This window comes from Panicum virgatum, chromosome 3N (genome assembly GCF_016808335.1).
Source record: "Panicum virgatum strain AP13 chromosome 3N, P.virgatum_v5, whole genome shotgun sequence".
Lineage (NCBI taxonomy): Eukaryota > Viridiplantae > Streptophyta > Magnoliopsida > Poales > Poaceae > Panicum > Panicum virgatum.
Genome location: NC_053147.1, coordinates 40046058 through 40069041, shown reverse-complemented (window position 1 = coordinate 40069041; position 22984 = coordinate 40046058). Strand labels below are relative to the sequence as shown.

The window sequence follows — 22984 nt, the reverse complement described above, 5'->3', positions numbered from 1 at the left end:
GTCTTTTCGGATGACTTGCCCGGATTACCTCCTGATAGAGATATTGAGTTTGTAATTGAGCTACAACCAGGCACAGCTCCTATCTCTAAACGACCTTACCAAATGCAACCTAAGGAGTTAGCAGAACTGAAGATCCAGCTTCAAGACCTTCTGGATAAGGGTTTTATTCGACCAAGCGCTTCACCTTGGGGTTGCCCAGCCTTATTTGTGAAGAAAAAGGATAACATCTTAAGGCTATGTGTGGATTATAGACCTCTCAATGCGGTGACAATTAAGAATAAGTACCCTCTTCCACGCATTGACATTCTGTTTGATTAGTTAGCCAGAGCTAAGATTTTCTGAAAAATTGATCTCCGTTCCGGTTACCATCAAATCAAAATTAAGCCACGTGACTTCATGAAGACGGCGATCTCTACTAGATATGGACTTTATGAGTATCTGGTTATGTCTTTTGGCCTTACCAATGCACCGGCTTATTTCATGTATCTTATGAATTCGGTATTTATGCCAGAACTAGACAAGTTTGTCATTGTTTTTATTGACGACATTCTGATCTACTCCAAAAACAAAGAGGAGCATGCCAACCACTTGCGAATTGTTCTTCAAAGATTACAGTATCATCGTTTGTATGCTAAACTCTCGAAATGTGAATTTTGGTTGGATAGAGTGAAATTTTTGAGACATACTATCTCCAGTGAAGGCATATCCATTGATCCAAGTAAGGTTCAAGAAGTAATGGATTGGAAGCCTCCTACTTCAGTTTATCAGATTAGAAGTTTTCTTGGCTTAGCCGGATATTATCGTCGTTTCATCCCGGACTTCTCCAGAATAGCCAAACCTATAACAGAGTTATTAAAGAAAGGAGTTAAATTTGTTTGGGATGACAAGTGTGAAGAAGCATTCCACACTCTTCGAGTACAATTAACCACTGCCCCAGTGTTAGCTCAACCAGATAATACTAAGACATTTGATGTTTATTGTGAAACTTCTGGCACCGGACTTGGATGCGTACTTATGCAAGACAACTGGGTAATTGCTTACGCATCACGAGCACGTCAGACTCATGAGAAGAACTATCCTACTCATGATCTTGAGTTAGCAGCAGTTATCCATGCTTTCAAGATTTGGAGGCATCATCTCATGGGAATGCATTGCAATATTTATACTGATCATAAGAGTCTTAAGTACATCTTTACACAAGCTGATCTGAACATGAGGCAAAGACGATGGTTAGAACTCATCAAAGATTATGATATTGAAGTACATTATCATGCCAGCAAAGCAAATGTGGTTGCAGATGCACTCAGTCGTAAGTCACACTGCCATTGTGTAGAGGCAGAATTATTCAACAAGACTCTATGCAATGAAATGAGGAAATTGAATCTAGAAATGGTTCCACAAGGGAGTTTGAACCATATAGCAATGGAGTCTACGCTTCAAGATAGCATTATCTTGGCACAACTACAAGATGAAGGTGTTAAAATTATAAAGCAAAAGTTGGCCCAGGGTGAAGAAAAGTACAAGTGTTTTCATACGGACCATACGGGAGTTTTATGGTTCGACAATCGTATTGTGGTTCCCAAAGATCGTCAACTCCGGAAACAAATTCTTGATGAAGCACACCTCTCCAAGTTCTCTATTCATCCCGGTAGCACCAATATGTACCAGGATCTTAGACAGAATTATTGGTGGACCAGAATGAAGAGGGAAATAGCCAAGTATGTTTCTGAGTGTGATGTTTGTCAGAGGATTAAAGCCAGTCATCTTAAGGTAGCGGGCACACTTCAACCCCTACCAATTCCATCTTAGAAATGGGAGGACATTAGTATGGATTTTATCATTGGCTTACCCAACACATCCAAGATGCATGACTCAATATGGGTGATCATTGATAGATTGACCAAGACTGCCCATTTTCTTCCAGTACATACTTCTTACTCCGCTAAAAAGTATGGAAAAATCTATCTTGATCAAATAATTCGTCTCCATGGTGTACCCAAAATGATCATATCTGATCACGAGTCACAGTTTGTTGCACGTTTCTGGGAGCAACTACAGGCCTCTCTTGGAACTAAGTTGATTTGTAGCTCTGCTTATCATCCTCAGACTGATGGGCAAACCGAAAGGGTAAATCAAATACTTGAGGATATGCTCAGAGCATGTGTCATCTAGCATGACAAGAACTGGGATAAATGTCTGGCCCTAGTAGAATTTTCATATAACAACAGTTATTAGTCCAGTTTGAAGATGGCACCGTTTGAAGCATTATATGGTCGTAGGGGTCGAACTCCTTTAAGTTGATCACAGACCGGAGAACGCAAAATTTTTTGATCCGATTTAGTAGCCGAGGCAGAAAACAAGGTGAAAGTTATTCAGGCAAATCTTAAGGCCGCCCAATCTAGACAAAAGAGCTATGCAGATAAGAGGAGAAACTCGTTACAATTTGAAGTTGGGGATCACGTATATCTACGAGTATCTCCAACAAAAGGTGTTCAAAGGTTCGGTCTAAAGGGAAAACTAGCACCTCGCTATATCGAACCCTTTGAAATCCTTGAAATATGTGGACTAGTGGCTTACCGAATTCGACTTCCTTCTCGGTTAGCAGCTGTCCATGATGTCTTCCACGTCTCTCAGCTCAGAAAGTGTGTGAAAATCCCTGAAGAAATTATCGAGCAACAAGACCTGGAAGTGGAGCCAGATCTGTCATATGTGGAGTACCCAATGAAAATCCTCGATAGTAAAGAAAGAAGTACCAGAAGGGAAAAAGTTAAAATGTACAAGATCCAATGGGAACACCATACCGAGGAAGAAGCTACTTGGGAAACCGAGCATTATCTTCAACGAAATTTTCCCGACTTTCTTAGGACGAATCCAGGTACCTAGCATCCCAACCCATTCCTAATCCGGAATCTTGGGATGAGATTCTTTTAAGGGGGGTAGGCTATGACACTTCAGGTGTCTACATATTAAATTATAGTGTAATATGTGTGAATTTTTGTTTGATAGCTAAAACTTTGCAGTGCAAAGTAGGGGTATTTTGGTAATTTTGAAAAATTATAAATCCTTCTGTGTAAAAGTTCTAACCTAGGAAGTAATTTCAACTTTGTTTTGGGCTTTAGTGCAAATATGCTGGTAATCATTATTTTGGCAACTATAATGTATTTTATCCCAAAAAAATAATATAATTTTACTATCAAAAGTATTTTTCCTTAATGAAATAAAGTTCTTTTGCATTTTTGAAAATATCTTCAAGTCCTTTGATCTAGTGAAAATTTGCATAACATGAAAGTTGTAGATCTTGAAAAATTGAACAACTTTCATGTTGGGCACTTTTTCATTTGAGCCCTAGATCAGTGGGAATTTTTAGTTTATAGTTAAGCCCCTGAAGTTTCCACAAATTGCAAATTAGTCCACTAGTCGTCCCCTACCTCCAGCTCTCTCGGAGTACTGGCGGCGCCACCCCGCCGCCGGTTTTTCTGGCCCACTGGCTTCCCTTACCGCCGGATAGCATGCCGATGAGCTTCTCTGGCTCCCCCTGGTCCCACTCTCTACTTGTGGGCACCCTTCTCCCTCTCCCCAAGGCACTCCACCGCCGCCACCTCTGTTTTCTACTCCGGTGAACCCGGCCACCCCGGATTCGCCTTCTTGCGCCGCCTCACCGCCTCCACGCGTCGCGCAAGGGCCTCCGCCATCTTGCGAACCGCCTGTGCTGGCCTCCATGCGCTGTGCCACGCCACCCAGGGCAATTCCCTTTGCGCCATCTCGTCGGCCAGCCCAGGAACAACCTTTGCTGCTGCCGGACTTCGCCCATAGCTCCTGGCGAGCTCATCTACTCCTTCTCAAGCTAATCTTGCTCATTTCCAGGCTATAAATAGCCCTGACTGGTTCCCAGTGCCGGCCATCCACCACCGCCGCCCTGTCTTCCAATTCCGGTAACCCCTGACCACCGTCGACCAGCCGCCACAATCCTTCCCCGACCTTCTCAACCCTTGGTTAGCTTCGCCTTGAGCTCGCGAAGCTAATCCACCACCTCTCGTCGCCATTCCTCTGCCGGACCACCCTCATCGCCGTTTACCTCCGCCGTCGTGCTCTGCGCCATCGCCGACGAGCACCCTCCAGCCATCCCGCGCCCCATCCAAACCATCCAGCAGGTGCGCCATGACTTACTCTTGCTCTCTGGCCCCTCAGCCCTCGTCGCCGGCGACTCCCCTCGCCGGAATCCGGCCATTCCCCTTCCCATGTCTTCTTTAACCCTGGCCAAGGGTCTTTTTGTTAGGATTCAAACTTTTTTAAGGACCTTTCTGCAAAAGTATATTTCCTTTTTGAATTGAACTTTGAAAATTCATAGAAAATGGTAGAAAAATAAGAAAAATGCAGAGCTAGTTTTGTTATTTTCCTTGTGTTTAGCTCTATATGATGATGCTATGAGTTTAATTTGAAACTTTGTGTAGATGGTTTTAGAAATAGGGTTAGGAAATAGCTCTTTTTAGCTTAATACCATGTTCTAAATTTGCTTTTCTTATGAGCTTTGACCCATGTACTTTATAAAACATGTTTAACTCTGTGTAATAATTCTAGATCCATTAATGGATTCTAGTTTGTTCTTTTCAAAATTCTCCTCTCTGTGATATTAGTATCTTTAAATATTTATTAGATCTTTTCTGTGGTCCTTTTTAAAAACCCTTTTCCATGATATCTTGGGTAGTTAGGGCACATGATATGGATCATATTGATTGCTTGAGTGAGTGAATTCATAACTCTTTTGTGAAGGAAAACTATACTAAAGTATGGTACCTTACTATTTTTTTTCCACTTATTGCATTTCATATAGAAATCACCCCGCTAGCAGACAGAACATACGAACTCATCCAGGATTCAGGCGGGGATTTTTTTGAAGCCCAGGCTAATATTGTTGAACTAACTGAAGCTCCGAACTTGGATTCGGAAGATCCAAAGTCTACTGACTCTTTAGACATCAATACAGGCAAGCACCAATACATATTCCCACTTTTTAAATTATGCAATTCAATACTACCTTCTTGTGTATTTTAAGTTATTGGAGTTGAATGAAAACTCTAGATGTATAATTCTAGGTACCTATAGATTGAACACTAAAACAGAGTCCGTCTAGATGCTATGCTAATAGGACCGGTAAAAGTCTAGTGATTTCCTGTCACTCGCGAGATTGTAGGAGTTGATTGCTTACATTATGCCATCACTATAAGGACCATGGACGGATTTGGTTACATGCTTCAGTTGAGCTCCGTCTGTGTTGATAAATTATTAAGGACACAGTGTGTAGTAGAGGTTGTTAAGCATTTGAAAGTATTAGCCACATGTCGTAAATATGGTACGCGGCAAGCCTAGTAACTGATCGGCCCGGCAAGTGGACATACCTCCCACTCTCTCTTAGAGATAGGATTATATATTAAATTATGTTGTAACACCGCGACTACAAAGATGTGGTGGTTCTATGTAGTCGGGGAGAGTGGCACTGATCCATGAATCGGAATGAAAAGCCAAAGGTTGCTTGGGAGTGACTCGATAGTATCACCTTCGTGTGACTGTTGTCTATGCGATCCTGTAAGCGTGCCTTTAATCGAGTTTTCACTCGAGGAACTGCCGGTGAGTGCAATTTGGGGTCAGAGTTGCCTAGCAACGATGATCCGAGCACCCGGGCCCAGTTTATCTTGGGTGGTTCCGCCACACGGCATTGTTGTACCCATCGGCTATGTAGACCCAATATTGCCTTCCAGCTGACTCTGGGAAACCATTGGTGGCGTTATGGTAGCCGATCCAATAGGATTAAATTCATCTGGCCAGGCTACTGATAAGATGGTCCCGTATGGCCTTGAAACATGCCGTCACTCAATGTCTTGATCACAGCATTATGGACGATGTTGGTCATGACAGGAACATGGCTAACAAAAGCATGCCCGACAGTTTGGTGCACAATGTCCAGCATCTTGTTCTTACGCTACAGCTCAATTAGTGGCTGGAGAGTAGGGAAATCAAATTTCTTAACCACTTCGCCAGCCGTGGTCGCACTGAAGGATTTAAGGCATTCATGCTCGTATGCTTCCATAGCCTTCTTTAGTTCCGCCTTCTGCTCTTCCTTCAGTTTGTCCTTGTCAACAGGGATGTAATTCTCTTCATTGACGTTGGATTTAGAAATGTTGAGATCTCGTACGTCCCACCGAGCGTGCCAAAAGATGCGTTGACGTGAAAAATCAACACACCGAAGCCTGAGAGCACTGTTCGCCAAGCTCAGACTACAAATCTTTTGAACCAAGCGTGCCAGTCAATTTGACCTGTAAATTGACAAGGAAATCAATAAACGTTAATTTCGAGAGCGTATCGGCTGGATTTTCGAATATCGCTCACACAGCGTATCGGCAAGCACTGCCGACGCAGAAGATGACAAAGCGAGTGAGATAAACTATTATAAATGCGATTTGTGGGAATCGGCAAATGCTGCCGATGCAGAAAACGACAAATCGGCTAGATTCAGCCCATGTACACTTGGAGCGATACAAAAGCCACAAAAATATGGTTTAAACAAAGCTACTAGGAAACTACACTCGAAACAAATCTAATCAGCTTTACGGAGATTGAATGAAAACGATGATTTCTGCAGCCGATTGAGCATGATTCGAGTTGGATAGATTTGATAAAAGCTAAAATAATAGGAAAAACCTACGGATCTAGCAAATATCGATAAATTGTGAATAAATCTGAACAAAGCAACAATGATTCGCTCGTTGAACTAAATCTTAGATTTACTCGATAAAATGAATACTTACCAGCAAATCAAGTCGCTCGAATGTGAGGCGTCCTTAATTGACTCGAAAGAAATCGTAGAAAAGAAAATAGAGAAGTCACCGACGAGAAAATAAATTGTAGGAAAAATTGTAAAGATTTGTTGTATTGGATGTGTATCAACCTTTTTCAGGTCATGTACAAATATTTATACCCCTATACTAACTGAGTTCTAGCCGATCAAGCCAAATACAAAACTTGACGTAAAAGAAAAATACTTCCAAAACTTAAGCTAACCCAAGATTCTGTTAAGAATTGAGCAAATCCGATCCTCCGCCAGTCAACAAAATCTTCATCAACAACATATCATCGGCCGATTTCTATACCTTACGCGCCGCCGCCTTTCAAATCTGTAACCCATTCCATTTCAATATCTATCTTGACACGTGTTAAAAAACGGCGTCAACAGTAATATTAAGCATTTCTGGTACCGTTGCCAAGACAAGTATTTTAACCATGTATCTAGAGAAGACATTACAAAATACCAACAAGCGGCGCCCACCGCTGCCATCTCCCTGCAACGTGATTAAGAGAGATAATATAGAAGGAAAAACCTGATCAAGGGCGTGATTACCGTCCGTCGGCGCCCGGAAAAGTTTGAACAAAGGTGGATACGCGTAGGAGGGTAAGGGGTGATAGGTGAGAAAATTATTTGGTTTGTGGTAGATTCATTTTGCAACATGCAATTTTCATATGTCCACCATAATCCCTCAAGTTTTGAGGGCTGCCAGGTGGGTTAGCGTGGGGTAAAGTTGTTTTCAATTTTTTTGGTTCCTTATAGTATATATATAGATAGATATAAATGAAACACAATTTTAGAAAGGTCATTTTAGAGAGTCTTGTTTAGATAGTGTAAAGTTTTGATGTAAAGTGTCACATTGGATATTTCGGCACACATTTAAAGTATTAAATGTGGACTAATTACAAACTAAATAACATAATCCGTCTATAAACTACAAGATGAATTTATTAAACCTAATTAATTCGTTGTTAGAGCATGTGTTACTATAGCAGTTTAGTATCTAATCACGGAGTAGGTAGGTTTATTAGATTCGTCTCGCAGATTATAAACAAATTGTGAAATTAGTTTTTATTATATATATATTTAATTTTCAATGCAGATGCCGCAATATTTAATAGATATTTTTAGAAGCTTGAATTTTGGATAGGCAAGGCGTATTGTGTTTAGATCCTCTCCCGTGGTCATCCAGCAAACCGACCGAGAGGACAGGGTCCTTTTCGGAAACTCTGTAGGCGGTGGGAGGAGTCAGTGGTCGGAGGTGCGCTACAAATACCCGGCCACGTGACGCCTCCGGATGCAAACCTATTTATATTCTCTCCTTAATTCCCCATCTCTCTGGTCCGCCCCCGCTTCGTCCTCCGCATCCCCTCCTGCTCTCCGACGCAACCCCCGCCCTCCCCCGTCGTCCGGCCGGCGGAACCCTAACCCTAGCCGTCATCTGCTCCGCCGCCATGGCGAGCAGCAACGTCTCCACCGTCTACATCTCCGTCATCGATGATGTCATCTCCAAGGTCAGGGAGGATTTCATCACCTACGGAGTCGGCGACGCCGTCCTCAACGAGCTCCAGGCTGTAAGTACCGCTGATTTCTCGACCCCCCGGCTCTTACCTCCTCGAACTTGTGCTTGATTTGATGGTTACGTTTCCGATCCGGTCCGGAAACCCTAGCTCTGGGAGATGAAGATGCTGCACTGCGGCGCAATCTCGGGGAACATCGACCGCACCAAGGCGTCCGCCGCGTCTGCCGGAGGCACCACCGGAACGACACCGCCCGTGCACGACCTCAACGTGCCCTACGAGGCTACATCCGAGGAGTACGCCACCCCGACAGCAGACATGCTGTTCCCACCGGTGAGGCTGAATCCCTTGATTGCCCTTAAAAATTGCCTGATCTATGCAATTGGGAAATTGGGATGCGAGGTTTTGAAAGGGTTGGTTGTGTTTGTTTGCAGACGCCGCTGCAGACCCCGATCCAGACTCCTCTTCCAGGGACGGACGCAGGGATGTACAACATACCAACCGGCCCTTCTGATTACGCCCCATCACCAATCAGTGATGTCAGGAATGGGATGTCAATAAATGGGGCGGATCCAAAAACTGGCCGCCCGAGCCCCTACATGGTAGTGTGAATTTGGACTGTCCTGTTTCATGCGTCAAGTTTCGCCCTTGGTGTTAGCTGTTTGTCATGTTTGTAAGCTTTTTGCAGCCACCACCTTCCCCTTGGATGAACCAGAGGCCGCTGGGTGTTGATGTCAATGTTGGTATGTGCATGCTTATGTCCTTAAATTGTTATCCACATGCGAGTTATGTGTTTAGTTTAGTCTGTTTGGAGAAAATCTTAATTTGATAAAGCAATAATGATTTGTATGACTATCATAACTAACAGCTTATGTGGAGGGCCGTGAGGATCCTGACAGGGGTATGCAGCCCCAGCCACTGACTCAGGTAAAATATGACATCAGAACTCATTTACAGAACATGGGGTTTTCGTCCACTATTTGTTTTGGCGGATCAATATCCTTGGCTAGAAGTCTGTTACTGGCTCTTCTTTAATAACATTAGCCTGCCCATTAATTATTATATCGATTGTGTCCGTTACTTCTATATATGACATTTTAGGACCATGAGATGTTTATTACACTTTTATAATTGATAGCACTTTTATAATGTTGTGGTTAAAAACAGACACGGAATCCTGTTCTCATATTCTGTTGAAATAGTTCCTTTGTTCAAGATAAGTGTATATGACAATTGATGTTCTTCTTTCCATGATTCCATGTATATCTGAATTTGGATTGGGTGCATAGACTATTAGCAAACTATAAGAAAGTATATTCTCCATTCAAAAAGAAGTTGAGAAATGTTTGTTGAAGTGATTGTGTTTTGCGTTTATGGAAACTTATAAATAAAGTGGCTTTTGCAATCTTGAGCTTATGCCAGTAGGATTAATTAGCTCAGTTACTTGTACCGCTATCTGTGCTTGTGGCAGTCGTAGTCTATCATTGGACTTCAAACCATGTAGGTTTTTGTAATGCTGTCTGTTGTCTCTTGGTAGTGATATTTCATAGCATTTGATATTTAAAACTAAACTTCGGAGTTTTTATATGCTTACGTCTTGGTTTTTAATGTTCTCATATCTATGTTCCCTACCTCACTAGAAAGATGAAGAGGTTATCTCGTAATATTAATGTGTGGTCTGTTTTGTCCGTCGTGGTGCTTGCTAATCCGTTTTGGATTTGCTAATCCTTGTTGGATTCCTGCGTGAGGCAAATCCTGCCACCTCCTGCCTCCCCTTTGCGTTGCTGGCAAAGGGGACCTGTGGTTGATCTCATGAAAAAGTTGCCGCTGGCTACAGACCACTGGACCCACCTATGTTGTTCCCCGTGCGTTGAGCGCACGGCTTGCGTGCTGCTTCGGCCTGGGCTACTGATCGCTGGGCCAATGCCTTACATGCAGAGAGGTTGAGCAGGCCAGCCTGCTCGTGGCCCATAACCGCTGGCAATTAACCAGGCCCTATGCAATAGAAGCTAGCACTTGGCTAGCAAGCAGCTGCAGCCGTAGTTTGCTAGCAAGCAGCTGCAGCCGTAGTTGGCAAGCAAGCATGATCCACATGATCATGACGTCAATGACCATCATGTAAGCAAATTTCTTATCTCTACTATTGTGAAGATAAATGATGTTTCTTTAGATGGTCCGGTCATCCGTTGCCTGCTACTTGGGCTGGCAACGCGCCCACACCTGCACTCGTTGGCCAGTCCACCTATGAAGGCACGGAGAAAATGAAATCTACAAAGTCTGCTCGGCTTTGGTTACACGCGCCCTCTGGTAAATGGCCTGACAACAATGCCATTTTCTTTGCTGCGTCCATGCTCCAGCGCCAGAACTCTCATTCGCTCACTGCAGAGAAGAAAGAAATGTACTTGGATTTCATAGTTCCATTGTGGATGCAGGGTTTGGGTCGAGGTGCGATGAACAACCATCATATATAATCAAGTGATTGAGAACGGGCCAATACTAACTGGGCCTATGATAGTCATTCTTTGATTGTCCAGGCCCAAATTGCTAGGCTAAGTCCCTGTGGGTGTCGTGAGTGGGAGAAAACGTTCCAAATCCGATGCATAATGGCATGGGTGGTTTAGTTAGCCCATTATGTTTGTGTTAATTTTAGTAAAATCTAGCAAATTTTATAGTAGAAATTCACTTGCTTTAGCTCAGATCAAATTCAAATACCAAAAAGGATCAGCCTTTATACTATCAAGCCCTAGAGATTGGCGTAGTGTTAACAGCCCTAAATCGTATTTTAACAAATGGTGAATCCTCTCAATAAAGTGGTACTTAATTGCTGATTGATAAAAAAACAAAATGTATCTATATTGCCTTTGTCCATAGCAATGCGCGGGCATATTTTCTAGTCGAATGTAATTGATGCATCATTTGATTACTAGGGTTAGTATGTCTTTAGCATGATCATTCACTTTCTTTTTTAACTTCGAGTCGTTCAAAACCATTAGGCATTAGCCAGTGCTTGAATTGGTTCCAACTCATTTTACTTGTATTGCAAGCAGTACAAGGGAACTTATCTATTTGCATTATTATATTGGAGCCCTTATTTTTACGGCTTCATAAGTTAATTCAATTTTACAGGATTTTCTGATGATGTCTTCTGGAAAACGTAAGAGGGATGAGTATCCTGGTCAGCTCCCTTCTGGTTCTTTTGTACCACAACAAGATGGAAGTGGGGATCAGATAGTAGAATTTGTTGTGTCAAAGGTACCTATCAGTGATAAGTTCAATTCATTGTTTTCAACATTACTTTTTCTTGATATTGATTTATCTTCTACTTAAAAGATGTTTATACTTGGAGGTTTAGTGGTGTGTTAGGACTGCAGTTGCACAGCTGGGAGGGTTTTTTCCTCATCCCTTAGTTTTCAATGAAAAGAGTGTTCAGTTAACAGCCATCTCTTTTTTAGGAGATTCAATGGAATGTGTAGTGTTTGTTTCGTGCAAGTAACTTCGGTGTGCCACACTTCAGCACCCGACCCAACTTTTACTGAAACTTCGGCAAGCATTCTTTGACATGGTACTTGTGATGTAGAATATTACAATGTGCATAACTACGTGCTATTATATTACTGATATGATCTAATGGAGTTCGTTTGATTTCTACTTAGACGTCAAGATGCATGCTTTGTGGACTAGTTGACTACTCACTTGATTCTATTGCCGTCATGTTGCATTTCCAATTTGAAGTTTAAACACTAACACAATTTTGAAGCTATGGTTTGTACTTTTTGTGCAGTGTGCACCTTCTTTATATTGCACTCTGATGTATGAATTCATGAACTAATACGGAATAAGCCCAATTCAAAACTATTTTGATGTTATTGGAGGCAAACCGAAATTTCAGAATGCCGTTTTGGTTCATAGATTGAATCTTTTGTTGAGCAACTAAAACATTCATTCTGTCACTGAGAATATGTTACCGTAATGGAATACATTGTGTAATCAACGTGGCCTAACTTTTTTTCCCATCTAACTGATTTATGCATTATATTCCTCTGGTCACTTCTTTCCTGCTTATAAGAACTCTTCGAACATTCAATATCTTGTGCTAGAAGTCCTCAGTCCTTTTTTTTTCTTTATTTGTCTTTAGGAGAATGCTCAACAACTTTGGAGTTCCATCATCAACAAGCAAGAAACAACAACCAAAACGGTTACTACAGTTATTCCACAGCTTGACGGGATTCAAGATGACTATAACGATGTATTGTTATAAAACTAATCGGTTCATCTTAGACATTTGAGTTCTCTTTACTTACTGTGATATTTCTTTCTCCAGCAATTTTTCTTCCCAGGAGTTCCAACTGAAGATTATAATACCCCTGGAGAATCTGGTAAGTTGTCATCAAACTGTGCAAATTATGTCTGTTGCTGACATTTCATATGCATTACTTATCTTGAGCATTTGTTATGTTTATTAGCGGAGTATCGAGCTCCCACACCTGCTGTTGCAACTCCGAAACCAAGAAATGATGCAGGGGATGATGATGATGATGAACCTCCTCTTAATGAAGATGACGACGATGATGATGAGTTAGATGACCTTGAGGAAGGGGAGGATGAACCGAACACACAACATCTTGTACTTGCACAATTTGACAAAGTAGGTGCACTTTCTTTCATATGATATTTATTATCCAGGTTCAGGTTTCCCCTAATTTGAGTCCACCCACCGTGTCTTACATTCTCTTCAATGGCTGTATAGGTGACAAGAACCAAGAATCGTTGGAAGTGCACTTTGAAGGATGGAATCATGCATTTGAATGGCAGAGATGTTCTATTTAACAAGGTGTGTATCATAATCTTTCCATCAAATTTATTGCAACCTTAATTTGTCCCAGAAAAAACTCCTACCAAATGGTGATGCAACCAAGAAAAGACCACAAAGGCAGAGGGAGGGAACATTGGTTAATTAAATTTACTGACTAATTGCTATGATGTTTCTCTTCCCTAGAGAGTTTTGTGGTTCTTTCAAAGCTTCAGCGAGTCCTACCTGTTGCATTTCTCACATGCTACTTATGCATGTTGCAGGCGACAGGAGAGTTTGATTTTTGAATTTTGGGATCAAGAAGAGCTATTTTAGCTGCTTCTGTATGGACATATCTGTCTTTGACATAAGGATGGGGAGGTGACAAGACTTCTTGGTGAGGTCCAGGCAGTATGACATTGCACTGTGTTTTCTTGTTGAGGCTTTGCTTCGCCCAGTTGGTTTGTCACAACTGTTATCGCTGTATAAAAAGACACTCCTGGGACAGCTGTGTGGACATTTTGCTGAGATGATCTATTAAAGCCTAAGCGGAACTATCTTATCTGATTTTTGCAGATATACATTTTCTTTCTGTAAGACTGTTGTTACACTCCAGCCATCTTTGCTGCTTCCTGTTTACCTGTTAGTGTGCGTGTCTTGTCGCATAGATGCGCATCGAAAGCACTTCAGAGGAAGATGACATGACTGGAGGACATACTTGGTGGGTGGTGGTGTCAATTTACAAGCAACTAGAAAAGTCAGCTTTGTTTCGATACAAAGGTGTCCTGCGCTAGGTATTGTAGCCAATTTTGATCATTAATAACGGATATTAAATAAACACGATTTTCAAAACTAATTTTACAATTCCTGTGCTACTTTACGAGACGAATCTAATGAAGTCTTTGACCGCATGATTAGAAGATGGTTACAGTTATACTATAGTATTACTGTAGCCAATTATGGATTAATTAGGCTCATTAGATTCGCGCAAAGTTGTACTCATCTATAAAAAAGTTTTGTAAATAAATTTGATTTAGAGCTTCATGCATGCAAGATTTCTTTTGTAGCTCAAGTTGCGCTAGCGAAATAAACATGGCCAAAGTATTTTTATAGTTTTACATATTACAGAAACACTACGATTTTATAAATAAAATACCCAGGTATTGAAAAGAAAGAAGGTATTTGGATGTAACAAATATGGAGGTTTAGAGACAAGTACTGGTACGTTTTGGAAACTCGCACGCGCCTATTTCTTTCACAGACCTGGCGGGCAAGGGCCACGCGTAATCCTCTTTGATGGTGCACGCTTTTTTCCGACGCAAATCATTCTCTTCCTGACTCTAAGCAAGGTTTAAAATCTCTGGCTAAGCCTTTTAGCTCCTGTCCTCTGCAATAGCTAAGTGCAGCTATAGCCGGAGATAGCTGCCGGCTAAGAGATTTAGCTGTTTCCGTAAAAATCAGAAAAAAAAACTCATAGATAGGTTCAACGCTGCTCATCGTTTCCGTCCGCCAAAGCTCGCAGGGTTCTCAACGGTGAAGCTAGTGTGGGCTGCTATTTCGTGCCTTCGTGGGCTGCCGTTCTATGGGCCATGGTCCTTTTGTGAGCCATTTGCGTTTTGCTGCCGCTAAACAATTCATGAATTAGCGGCTATCGCTGGTTATCTCTGGCTATTAGCGGTGACCATTGTTTAGCGCTAAAAGTTGCATCTCCTAGCTATTTCTTTCCTCAGCAGCTATCTCCGGCTATAGCGACTATAGCCGGAGATTTAAAACCTTGCTCCTAAGCGGCTGAGCTCTCTTGGCCTAATGAACATACCAAACAGATATTATCCATCCCTTCCATGGGAAGCAAAGGGAAAGGTTGCCTTAGAGCGGGCTTTGCTAGTTTACGATCGACCGTACGGAGGAGTTCCGTACGGTCGATTTTCCGACCGTTCGTTTTTTTCTCCTATTTTAGTAAGTTTTTTGTCGTTTTCTGATTTTAAGAAATTTTTTCAAGAAAAAATTTTTGAGAAAAAAAAAGACAGAAAATTTTGACGAGAAAAATTTTAGAGAGAAAAATTTGAGAAACAAATTGAAAAAAATTTAAGATGGAAATTTTGCTTCAGATCAAAAAAAATTTAAAATATTTTTGCATCCAGAAACAAACACAAGGTAAAAAAATTGCATTCAAAAGTCAAAAAAACTTTGGTAATTTTTTAATTTGGGAATTTTGTTTTAAAACTTTGCATCAAAGAAAAGAAAAAAAAAGAAAAAAACACTGCTACTACCCCGGGGCTCGCCGCCGCCGCCGCCGGGGGTGAGCTCGCGAGCGGACCTCCCCGCGTCCGCCGCCGACGCGCCGCGGGCGGGGCTCCCCGCGTCCGCCGCCGACGCGCCGCGGGCGGGGCTCCCCGCGGCCGCCGCCGCCGTCGTGCCGTGGGCAGAGCTCCCCACGTCCGCCGCCGACGCGCCGTGCCGCGGCCTCGTGGCCGCCGAGCTCGCGGGCGGAGCTCCCCGCCCCGCCGCCGCCGGCGCGCTGCGGGCGGATCTCCTCGCGGCCGCCGCCGCCGCGCCGCGTCGCGGACTCGTGGCCGTGGCCGCCGCGCCGAGGATGCAGGAGGAAGGAGAAGGGGGCTGCAGGAGGAAGGAGAAGGGGGGAGGGGCGCGGGGATGGATCTGAGAGAGAGGGACGAGGAAGGAGAAGATGAGGGGCTGCGGGAGGAAGGAGGGGAGGTGCCTTGCGGGATCCAGCAAAGAGGTGGTAGTGGGTGGTGGGTCCTGCCACGTGGGAGCTGTTGAAAAAATCGACTGCTCGGAAGAGAAGTCACGGGCGATGGTAAATTCAACATTAGGCCTTAGAGCTAGTTTGGTAGTACATAACCTCGAGGGGAATTTGACTTTTTTCCACGATTGGAAAGTCCACGTGGAAATTAGCCGTAGGTTAAATTCTCCAGCCGTTTGAGGGTCCACGCAATGGGATCAGCCAGCCTGAGTGACGAGGGACATCATATAGATGGATGATGCACAAAGCTTGCTAGCGTCCGGACATTCGATGAGAACTTTTCGCATCGGATGCTCCATTAATCTAACACCACATCAAATAATAACGTCCGCAACATAGAAGAAAACATCTGGAACATTGAAACTGCTATTTGAAACATTAAAAAAATGTTGAACAAAGTTGCTAGCCGTCTGTTGATGATGATAAAAAAAAACCCGCTGCAACATTTGTTCATGTTGCATGGAATATTTAAATCTCTCATTGAAGATGCAACATCTAGATAAAACATTTTTAACATGTGTGTAAAATATATGCAACATCACAATATCTAGATCTACTTTTGCAACATCCACGTAAAACACTTGCAATATTTTTTTGAAACATCTGAAACACTTGAAACATATATACGCATGCAACATGCGCGCGTCAAGATCCTCCACCTCGCCTTCTGCCTTCGCAAGCTGCTCATCCTCCTACGCGCGCGCCTCGTGCACTGTGGAGGAGTCGAGGGTGGTGGAGGTGCACGGAAGACGACCAGCAGCACCAGCTCACAGCCCCCCAAGCGGCGGTGCTCAAGCGGAGACGAAGGAGGAGCAATGGCGCGGTGCAGATCCACGCGGCAGCGCGGCATGGGCTGGCAGACCGCACAGCCTCGGATGTTCAGGCGGAGCGCGCAAGAGGTAGGTGCGAGCAACAGGGCTGGTCACGGCCCGCTGCGCGGCAGGTTGCGGAGGAGCAGGAGCGGACAATAGGTGGCACAGCCTGGTACCGTACGTGCAGAGGCAGCGCACATAGGCGTATGGTGGCTGGGGCTAGCACCTTTGAGAGAATAGATGGATGGAGAAGAGAAAGAATGAGTGGATAAGGTGGAAAGAAGTAGCAGTGGATATCAGGATATTTACATTTGCTGGTCTCATGGAACCACGTTCGACGCATCGGACGTAAGTTCCCTAGCATTACCAAAAATCCAATAGGACGAAGATCACAAAACAAATCAGCAACAAAGTATGATCAATACACCAATGGATTTTTCTCAAACTCAGTAACGTGATCTCTTTAGCATAAAAAAAGACTTGATTACAAATGGCACAGTACCCTTGTATTTATGGGCCTATGACACCGACCAAATTACGGATGTACCCATTTACAGCCAATTACAGGCTAACACCACCTAGGGCACTGTGGTCTTTGAACTCTGAACAGGAAACATAATCGGACACGTAACAAGTTGGCCGTTGAGGATGGGCCCCGCCACGGGACCTAATGATCTCTCGTGGGGTGAGGCCTATGGGCCCTTCATTCCAATGGCTGCACGAGTCTCGTGAGGCTTGATACAGAGCATCTTTCGCCCCAAGGCATCTGTGGTGTTGGTGGCAAGATTTCACCAAGCAGTAGAAATTGAGAGGACTCTAGAAAGAAGCAAGTGTCAAGAGCTCCACCAAAAAGGAGAGCTCCCTCTGACCCCTTGGGTCAGCTGTATATATAGGCGGGAGCAAGGTGGCAATTTATCCCCGACCCCCTGAAAAGTACATGTTTTACATTTGGGCCCTTGGTCCTTTACAATCAGCTCGTTTAGCTATATGGGCTGGGCCATTTCCCCAATAGTAGCCCCTCACCTACTTTGGTTTAGTCAGAACGACAAAGCATAGTAGCTGAATACATTTGAATTGGCCCAGATCTATCTCGAGAGACCTATCTCTACCCTGGCCACGAAGATTGTCGACGAGCCGAAGTCTGTCGACGAGGGCGAAGGCGAAGTCATCGTCGCCGAAGGTAGACGGCGAGCCCCTCGAGCCGAACTCTGTCGACGAGGGAGAAGGCGAAGTCGTCATCGCCGAAGGTAGGCGGCGAGCCCCTCGAGCCGAACTCTGTCGACGAGGGTGCAGGTGAAGTCGTCGTCGCCGAAGGTAGACAGCGAGCCCCTCGATCCGAACTCTGTCGACGAGGGCGAAGGCGAAGTCGTCGTCGCCGAAGGTAGATGGCGAGCCCCTCGAGCCGAACTCTGTCGACGAGGGCGAAGCCGAAGTAGTGGTCGCCGAAGTCGAAGGCGAACTCCTCGAGTCGAACTCTGTCGACGTGGGCGAGGACGAAGTCGTGGTCGCCAAGGTAGACGGCGAGCCCCTCGAGCCGAACTCTGTCAACGAGGGCGAAGCCGAAGTCGTTGTTGTCGTTGAAGCCGAAATGACGAGCACCGGGCAAGACTCGTTCGCCAGGGGTGCTAGGCTCCTAGCACCAATATAGCCCCTTTTGTCCGAGGTTCGTGGTGGTGGCAGCATAGAAGTGACAAAGCCCATTTTGGACGAAGATGCTTAAGCCTCTCAATTTCACGCAATAGGGTCTCCTTGTCTTCAGTTTTGCGCAGTGGATGACTTTAATGTATTGGAAGTGAAGCTAAGAGGAGCGGGACCCATTCAAGACGTGCAACTCATGCTTACTTCTTTCAAGCTTCATCGCTTGTTACGCGCCGATGACTCCTCTTTTCACTCGACGAAGAGGGATAGAGCTTTGGTGCATACATATTTTGGTGATATACTTTTTTCCCGGGAGCCTTGTTTATATTTCACAAGGGAGTTACACGAGAGATTTGCCTCATTAAAAACCCCTAATATGGAACTGAAGATAAGATTTCTCCATCCCGAAGCTAATTCACCTGCAAAAATGTGTCATATCGTTTACATTTATTACAATGCCCTCGGTGTTTCGCACCGAAGAACTTATCTGCCTTCGGCTTTTCATACAACAAGACTTTCCTTGCCCTCAGCATTTCGCGCCGAAGGACTTCTCTGCCTTCGGCTGTTCGTACGACAGGACTTTCCTTGCCCTCGGCATTTCGCGCCGAAGGACTTCTCTGCCTTTGGCTTTTCTCACGACAGGACTTTTCTTGCCCTCGGCATTTCGCGCCGAAGGACTTCTCTGCCTTCGGCTTTTCGCACGACAGGATTTTTCTTAGGAAGCCTTCGACTCTTTAGTGCGATAGGTCGTTCCTAGCCTTCGGCTTTCGCGCGATAGGACTTTTCCGCCTTCGGCTTTACGCACAGAAGGACTTCTCTGCCTTCGGCTTTCCGCCGCAGTGCAATGCAATGCAAATGATGTAAAGAATTGCAATATGAGATGAATGAATAATATTGCAATGAGTAAAGAGCGAAGGGTTGGCCTAATAATCAAGGCCCAACCTTCGGATGAGTCCCACTGTTATCTAATGGAAATCCCATAAATTGACTGCAATTAAGCAGTACCAAAAACCAAGTGAACCTCTGTGAGATCCCGGCATAGCCATTCCACATATAACTTAGCCTGCTTCGAGGTGAAAGCCAATAGCCCGAAGGAGGATTTTGCATGAAACACGAATAGCCGAAGCCCCCATATGTATTTCTCTTCTTGGTGAAAACAACTAACTCGAAGAAGAATCTTGCAGCATACTTGGATAACCGAAGGCCCATATATATTTCGCTTCGGGGTGAAAACCAATAGCCTGAAGGAGAATTCTGACATCAGACTTAGATAACTGAAGGCCACATATGGCTCTTCTTTGGGTTGAAAAACCAATAGCCCGAAGGAGAATTCTGACATCAAACTCATAACCGAAGGCCATATATGGCTCTCTTCGAGGTGAAAACCAATAACCCGAAGGAAAATCTCCTGACGAAGAGCCTGTAAGACAGATATGTGGTATCCTTGCAAATGAAGAGTTAGCATAAGCATATTATTAAGTAAGGCCTGTCGAAAGGTGAAGCGTAAGCCATTAAGCAGGGTACGGGTCGTCATTGCCATAAAGGTGAGGACGGACTGTGCCCGCTTATTCTGGGCATTTCAGCCCCTCCGCTGATGACAACACCCCTTTGAACAAAAGGGGTAAGTTGCTTCAGCGCTGGAAACCGAAAGGTAGCGGCATAATCTCTTCGGTACCCGAAAATAGAGTCAGACAAAACCACATGTATATATATGAAAAGCTAACTCTTCGGTAAGTGGGCAAGCAGGATATTAATGCGTTTAAAGTAGTTGAGCAGTAGCTGAGCAGGTTGGAGCGTGAGCACCGAAGGTGGAGTTCCAGGTTTCGATCCTTGCGCCCCAGCAGTATTTTTGCAGAAATATAGGCACACCTTGCGCGCTGGTTCGAAGATGGATCAAAGTGTGTCAAGTACCTGGAGCACGCCTTCGCGAGCCTGGCGAAGATGAGGGGCGCCAGCCGAAGCGGGGCTTCGTTGGATTGGCCGAAGACCCTCGAGCACGCCTTCGCGAGCCTGGTGAAGACGTTTGGCGCAAGCCCGAAGCGGGCCTTCGTTGGCCTGGCCGAAGACGAGGGGCGCCGGGCCGAAGATGCCGATTGTTGAAGTTGCTAGGCCGGAGGTGGTGGCGCTACGCACTGGGCCGAAGATGGTGCACATGCCGAAGGGGTGGGCCGAAGTCCTTACTGCCGAAGGCCGCGTTTCTTGGGCCGGAGCTGGAGCTCATCCGAAAGAGGCGCGCGAGGCGTTGTGGGCCGCCGAACGATGAGGCCGAGCGGTTGGCCACTTCGCCAGGCAAGCTTCGTCGGCCCCTGAGTGCCGAATCGCTATACATTGACGATGGCCTTTTCTGATGACAGGCCGAAGGCCGATGAGCCTCTGATTTTGGTGAGCGAATTACTCTTCCGAAGGCTGGATTATCTGAAGCCCATTTATGGGGTGCCGAAGCCTGAATAATCAGCATGTGTACGAAGTGGGCCTTCCCAAGCTCCTGTGGAAAAGAAAAGACTTCGAGAGATCTTCGGAGGTGATTACTGCCAAAGGTGCTTGTCGCAAAGAAAAGTACTGGATTGAAACCAAATTGCGAAGAGGTCAATGATTTTCTACCGAAGGGTAAAATCAACCCAGAGTCAACACCGATGGGTTGAAAATTAGTTCCGAAGAACATTTCAATGAAGATCAATTTGACGAAGGTAATTTCGACGAAGACTATTTCGACGAAGACTATTTCGACGAAGATATTTCCGATCAAGACCATTTCGACGACAAAAATTCCTGACGAAGACCCTTTTGTTGGAGAGAATTCCGATGAAGACCATTTCGACGAAGAGAATTTCTGACGAAGACCATTTCGACAATTTAACCTTTCCAAAATATTGTTGTTGGAAACTGAAGCATCGTGTTCCGAAGCCCGGTCCCAAGTCCAATCTACAAGAATGCTGCAAAATCTATTGCCGAAGCCCATTTATGTCGACTCCGAAGCCCAAAAGATCACTTAGAGATATTATAAATGTGCTGTTTTGCTTGCCACCAAGTTATGACGAAGCCTGATTTCGTGACAATATGCAGGATAAGAACTGACGAAGCCATAAATAACCGAAGTAGATTAGTTGCTTGGGCCCACAATACATGTTCACCGAAAAAACACAAACACTTCCTCCGACGCTCAAGGCCTAGGGCCGATCCCTAAAGCCACAGCATTTTTGTGAATTTGGAGTAGCTGCGCCGAAGGTGCTGCTCGCTGGGCAGGGTCTGGCTGCTAGACCGGAGCGTGTGGGCCGAAGCTCGCGTGATTCGTCTTGGGTGGTGCCGAGCTGGGCCTTCTCCATCAAAGCAGCGTGTGCGCGACATCTTTGCCGTAGATCGGGGCCGCACGTGCCGTGGTGGGCCGATTGGATGGCCGAAGCAGCGGGCGCGCGGCGCCTTTGCCGTGGGTCGCTGTCTTCGCCAAATTATGCTTTACTTCGTACCTGCATTCATAAAACATGCACAAAGAGCCGGATGAAGGTGCGCCATGGGCTGATGGTGGCTTCGCGTGGTTTGACCGAGGCTTGCAGCTGGTCGGGCCGAAGTGAATCCGATGCAGGAGCCGAGGCCACAGCTCTAATCGAAGCCGTGCTGACGACGAAGCTAAGCCGAAGCCGGAGTCGAATCTGGGCGGAGCCGAGGTTGACGCCGAAGCCGAGGGCCATGCCAAAGTTGATGCCCAAGCTCTAGCCGAAGCCGAAGAGCCGGATCCAATGCTGACGTCGAAGAGCCTGAGTTGAAGCCAGTCCGGCTTGAGGCGAAGAGGCTGAGCCGAAGCCGTTCTGGCTGGAGCCGAAGACGACGAGCCGAACCCAATGCGGACGGCGAAGAGGCTAAGCCGAAGCCGTTCTGGCTGGAGCCGAAGATGACGAGCCGAAGCCAATGCGGACGGCGAAGAGGCTGAGCCAAAGTCGTTCTGGCTGGAGCCGAAGTCGTTCTGGCTGGAGCCGAAGACGACGAGCCGAAGCCAATACGGACGGCGAAGAGGCTGAGCCGAAGACAACGAGCCGAGCCAATACGGACGGCGAAGAGGCTGAGCCGAAGCCGAAGACGTCGAGCCGAAGCCAATACAAACGGCGAAGAGGCTGAGCCGAAGCCAAACCGAAGCCAATGCTATCGACGAAGACTCATGGATGATGTGGTGGAACGAACCGACAGGTGGGCGCCAAACTGTTGGTGGGAAGATTTCACCAAGCAGTAGAAATGGAGAGGACTCTAGAAAGAAACGAGTGTCAAGAGCTCCACCAAAAAGGAGAGCTCCCTCTGACCCCTTGGGCGGGAGCAAGGTGGCAATTTATCCCCGTCCCCTGAAAAGTACATGTTTTACATTTGGGCCCTTGGTCCTTTACAATCAGCTCATTTAGCTATATGGGCTGGACCATTTCCCCAACAGTGACTTCATCAATCTTGAGGATCTATCGGCTTAGTCTTCGAAGATGTTCATAGAAGTAGGGTTTGCGTATGTGTGTTCATAGAGGGTGAGTGTGCGTGCATTGTGAGTATCTAAGTTGTACTGTGTAATTGCAAAAAAAAGGACTTCGGGCCTTCCTTTGCATCGCTGTGTTCTGCTCCTGATTCACCTTGCTTTGGTATTTGCCCATC

The 22984-nt window shown here is 45.2% G+C and overlaps 1 protein-coding gene across 1 annotated transcript; it reads left to right on the top strand.

The window, feature by feature from the left end:
* Nucleotides 1–8143: 8143 nt before the first annotated feature.
* Nucleotides 8144–13730, top strand: LOC120665939 (transcription initiation factor IIA subunit 1-like). The gene is made up of 11 exons (XM_039945659.1): nt 8144–8412; nt 8509–8691; nt 8793–8960; nt 9047–9101; nt 9227–9285; nt 11485–11610; nt 12494–12604; nt 12680–12734; nt 12822–13003; nt 13106–13189; nt 13432–13730. The coding sequence occupies exons 1-11, from the start codon at nt 8293–8295 to the stop codon at nt 13453–13455; spliced, it is 1167 nt and encodes a 388-aa protein (XP_039801593.1). The 5' UTR covers nt 8144–8292; the 3' UTR covers nt 13456–13730.
* Nucleotides 13731–22984: the final 9254 nt, after the last annotated feature.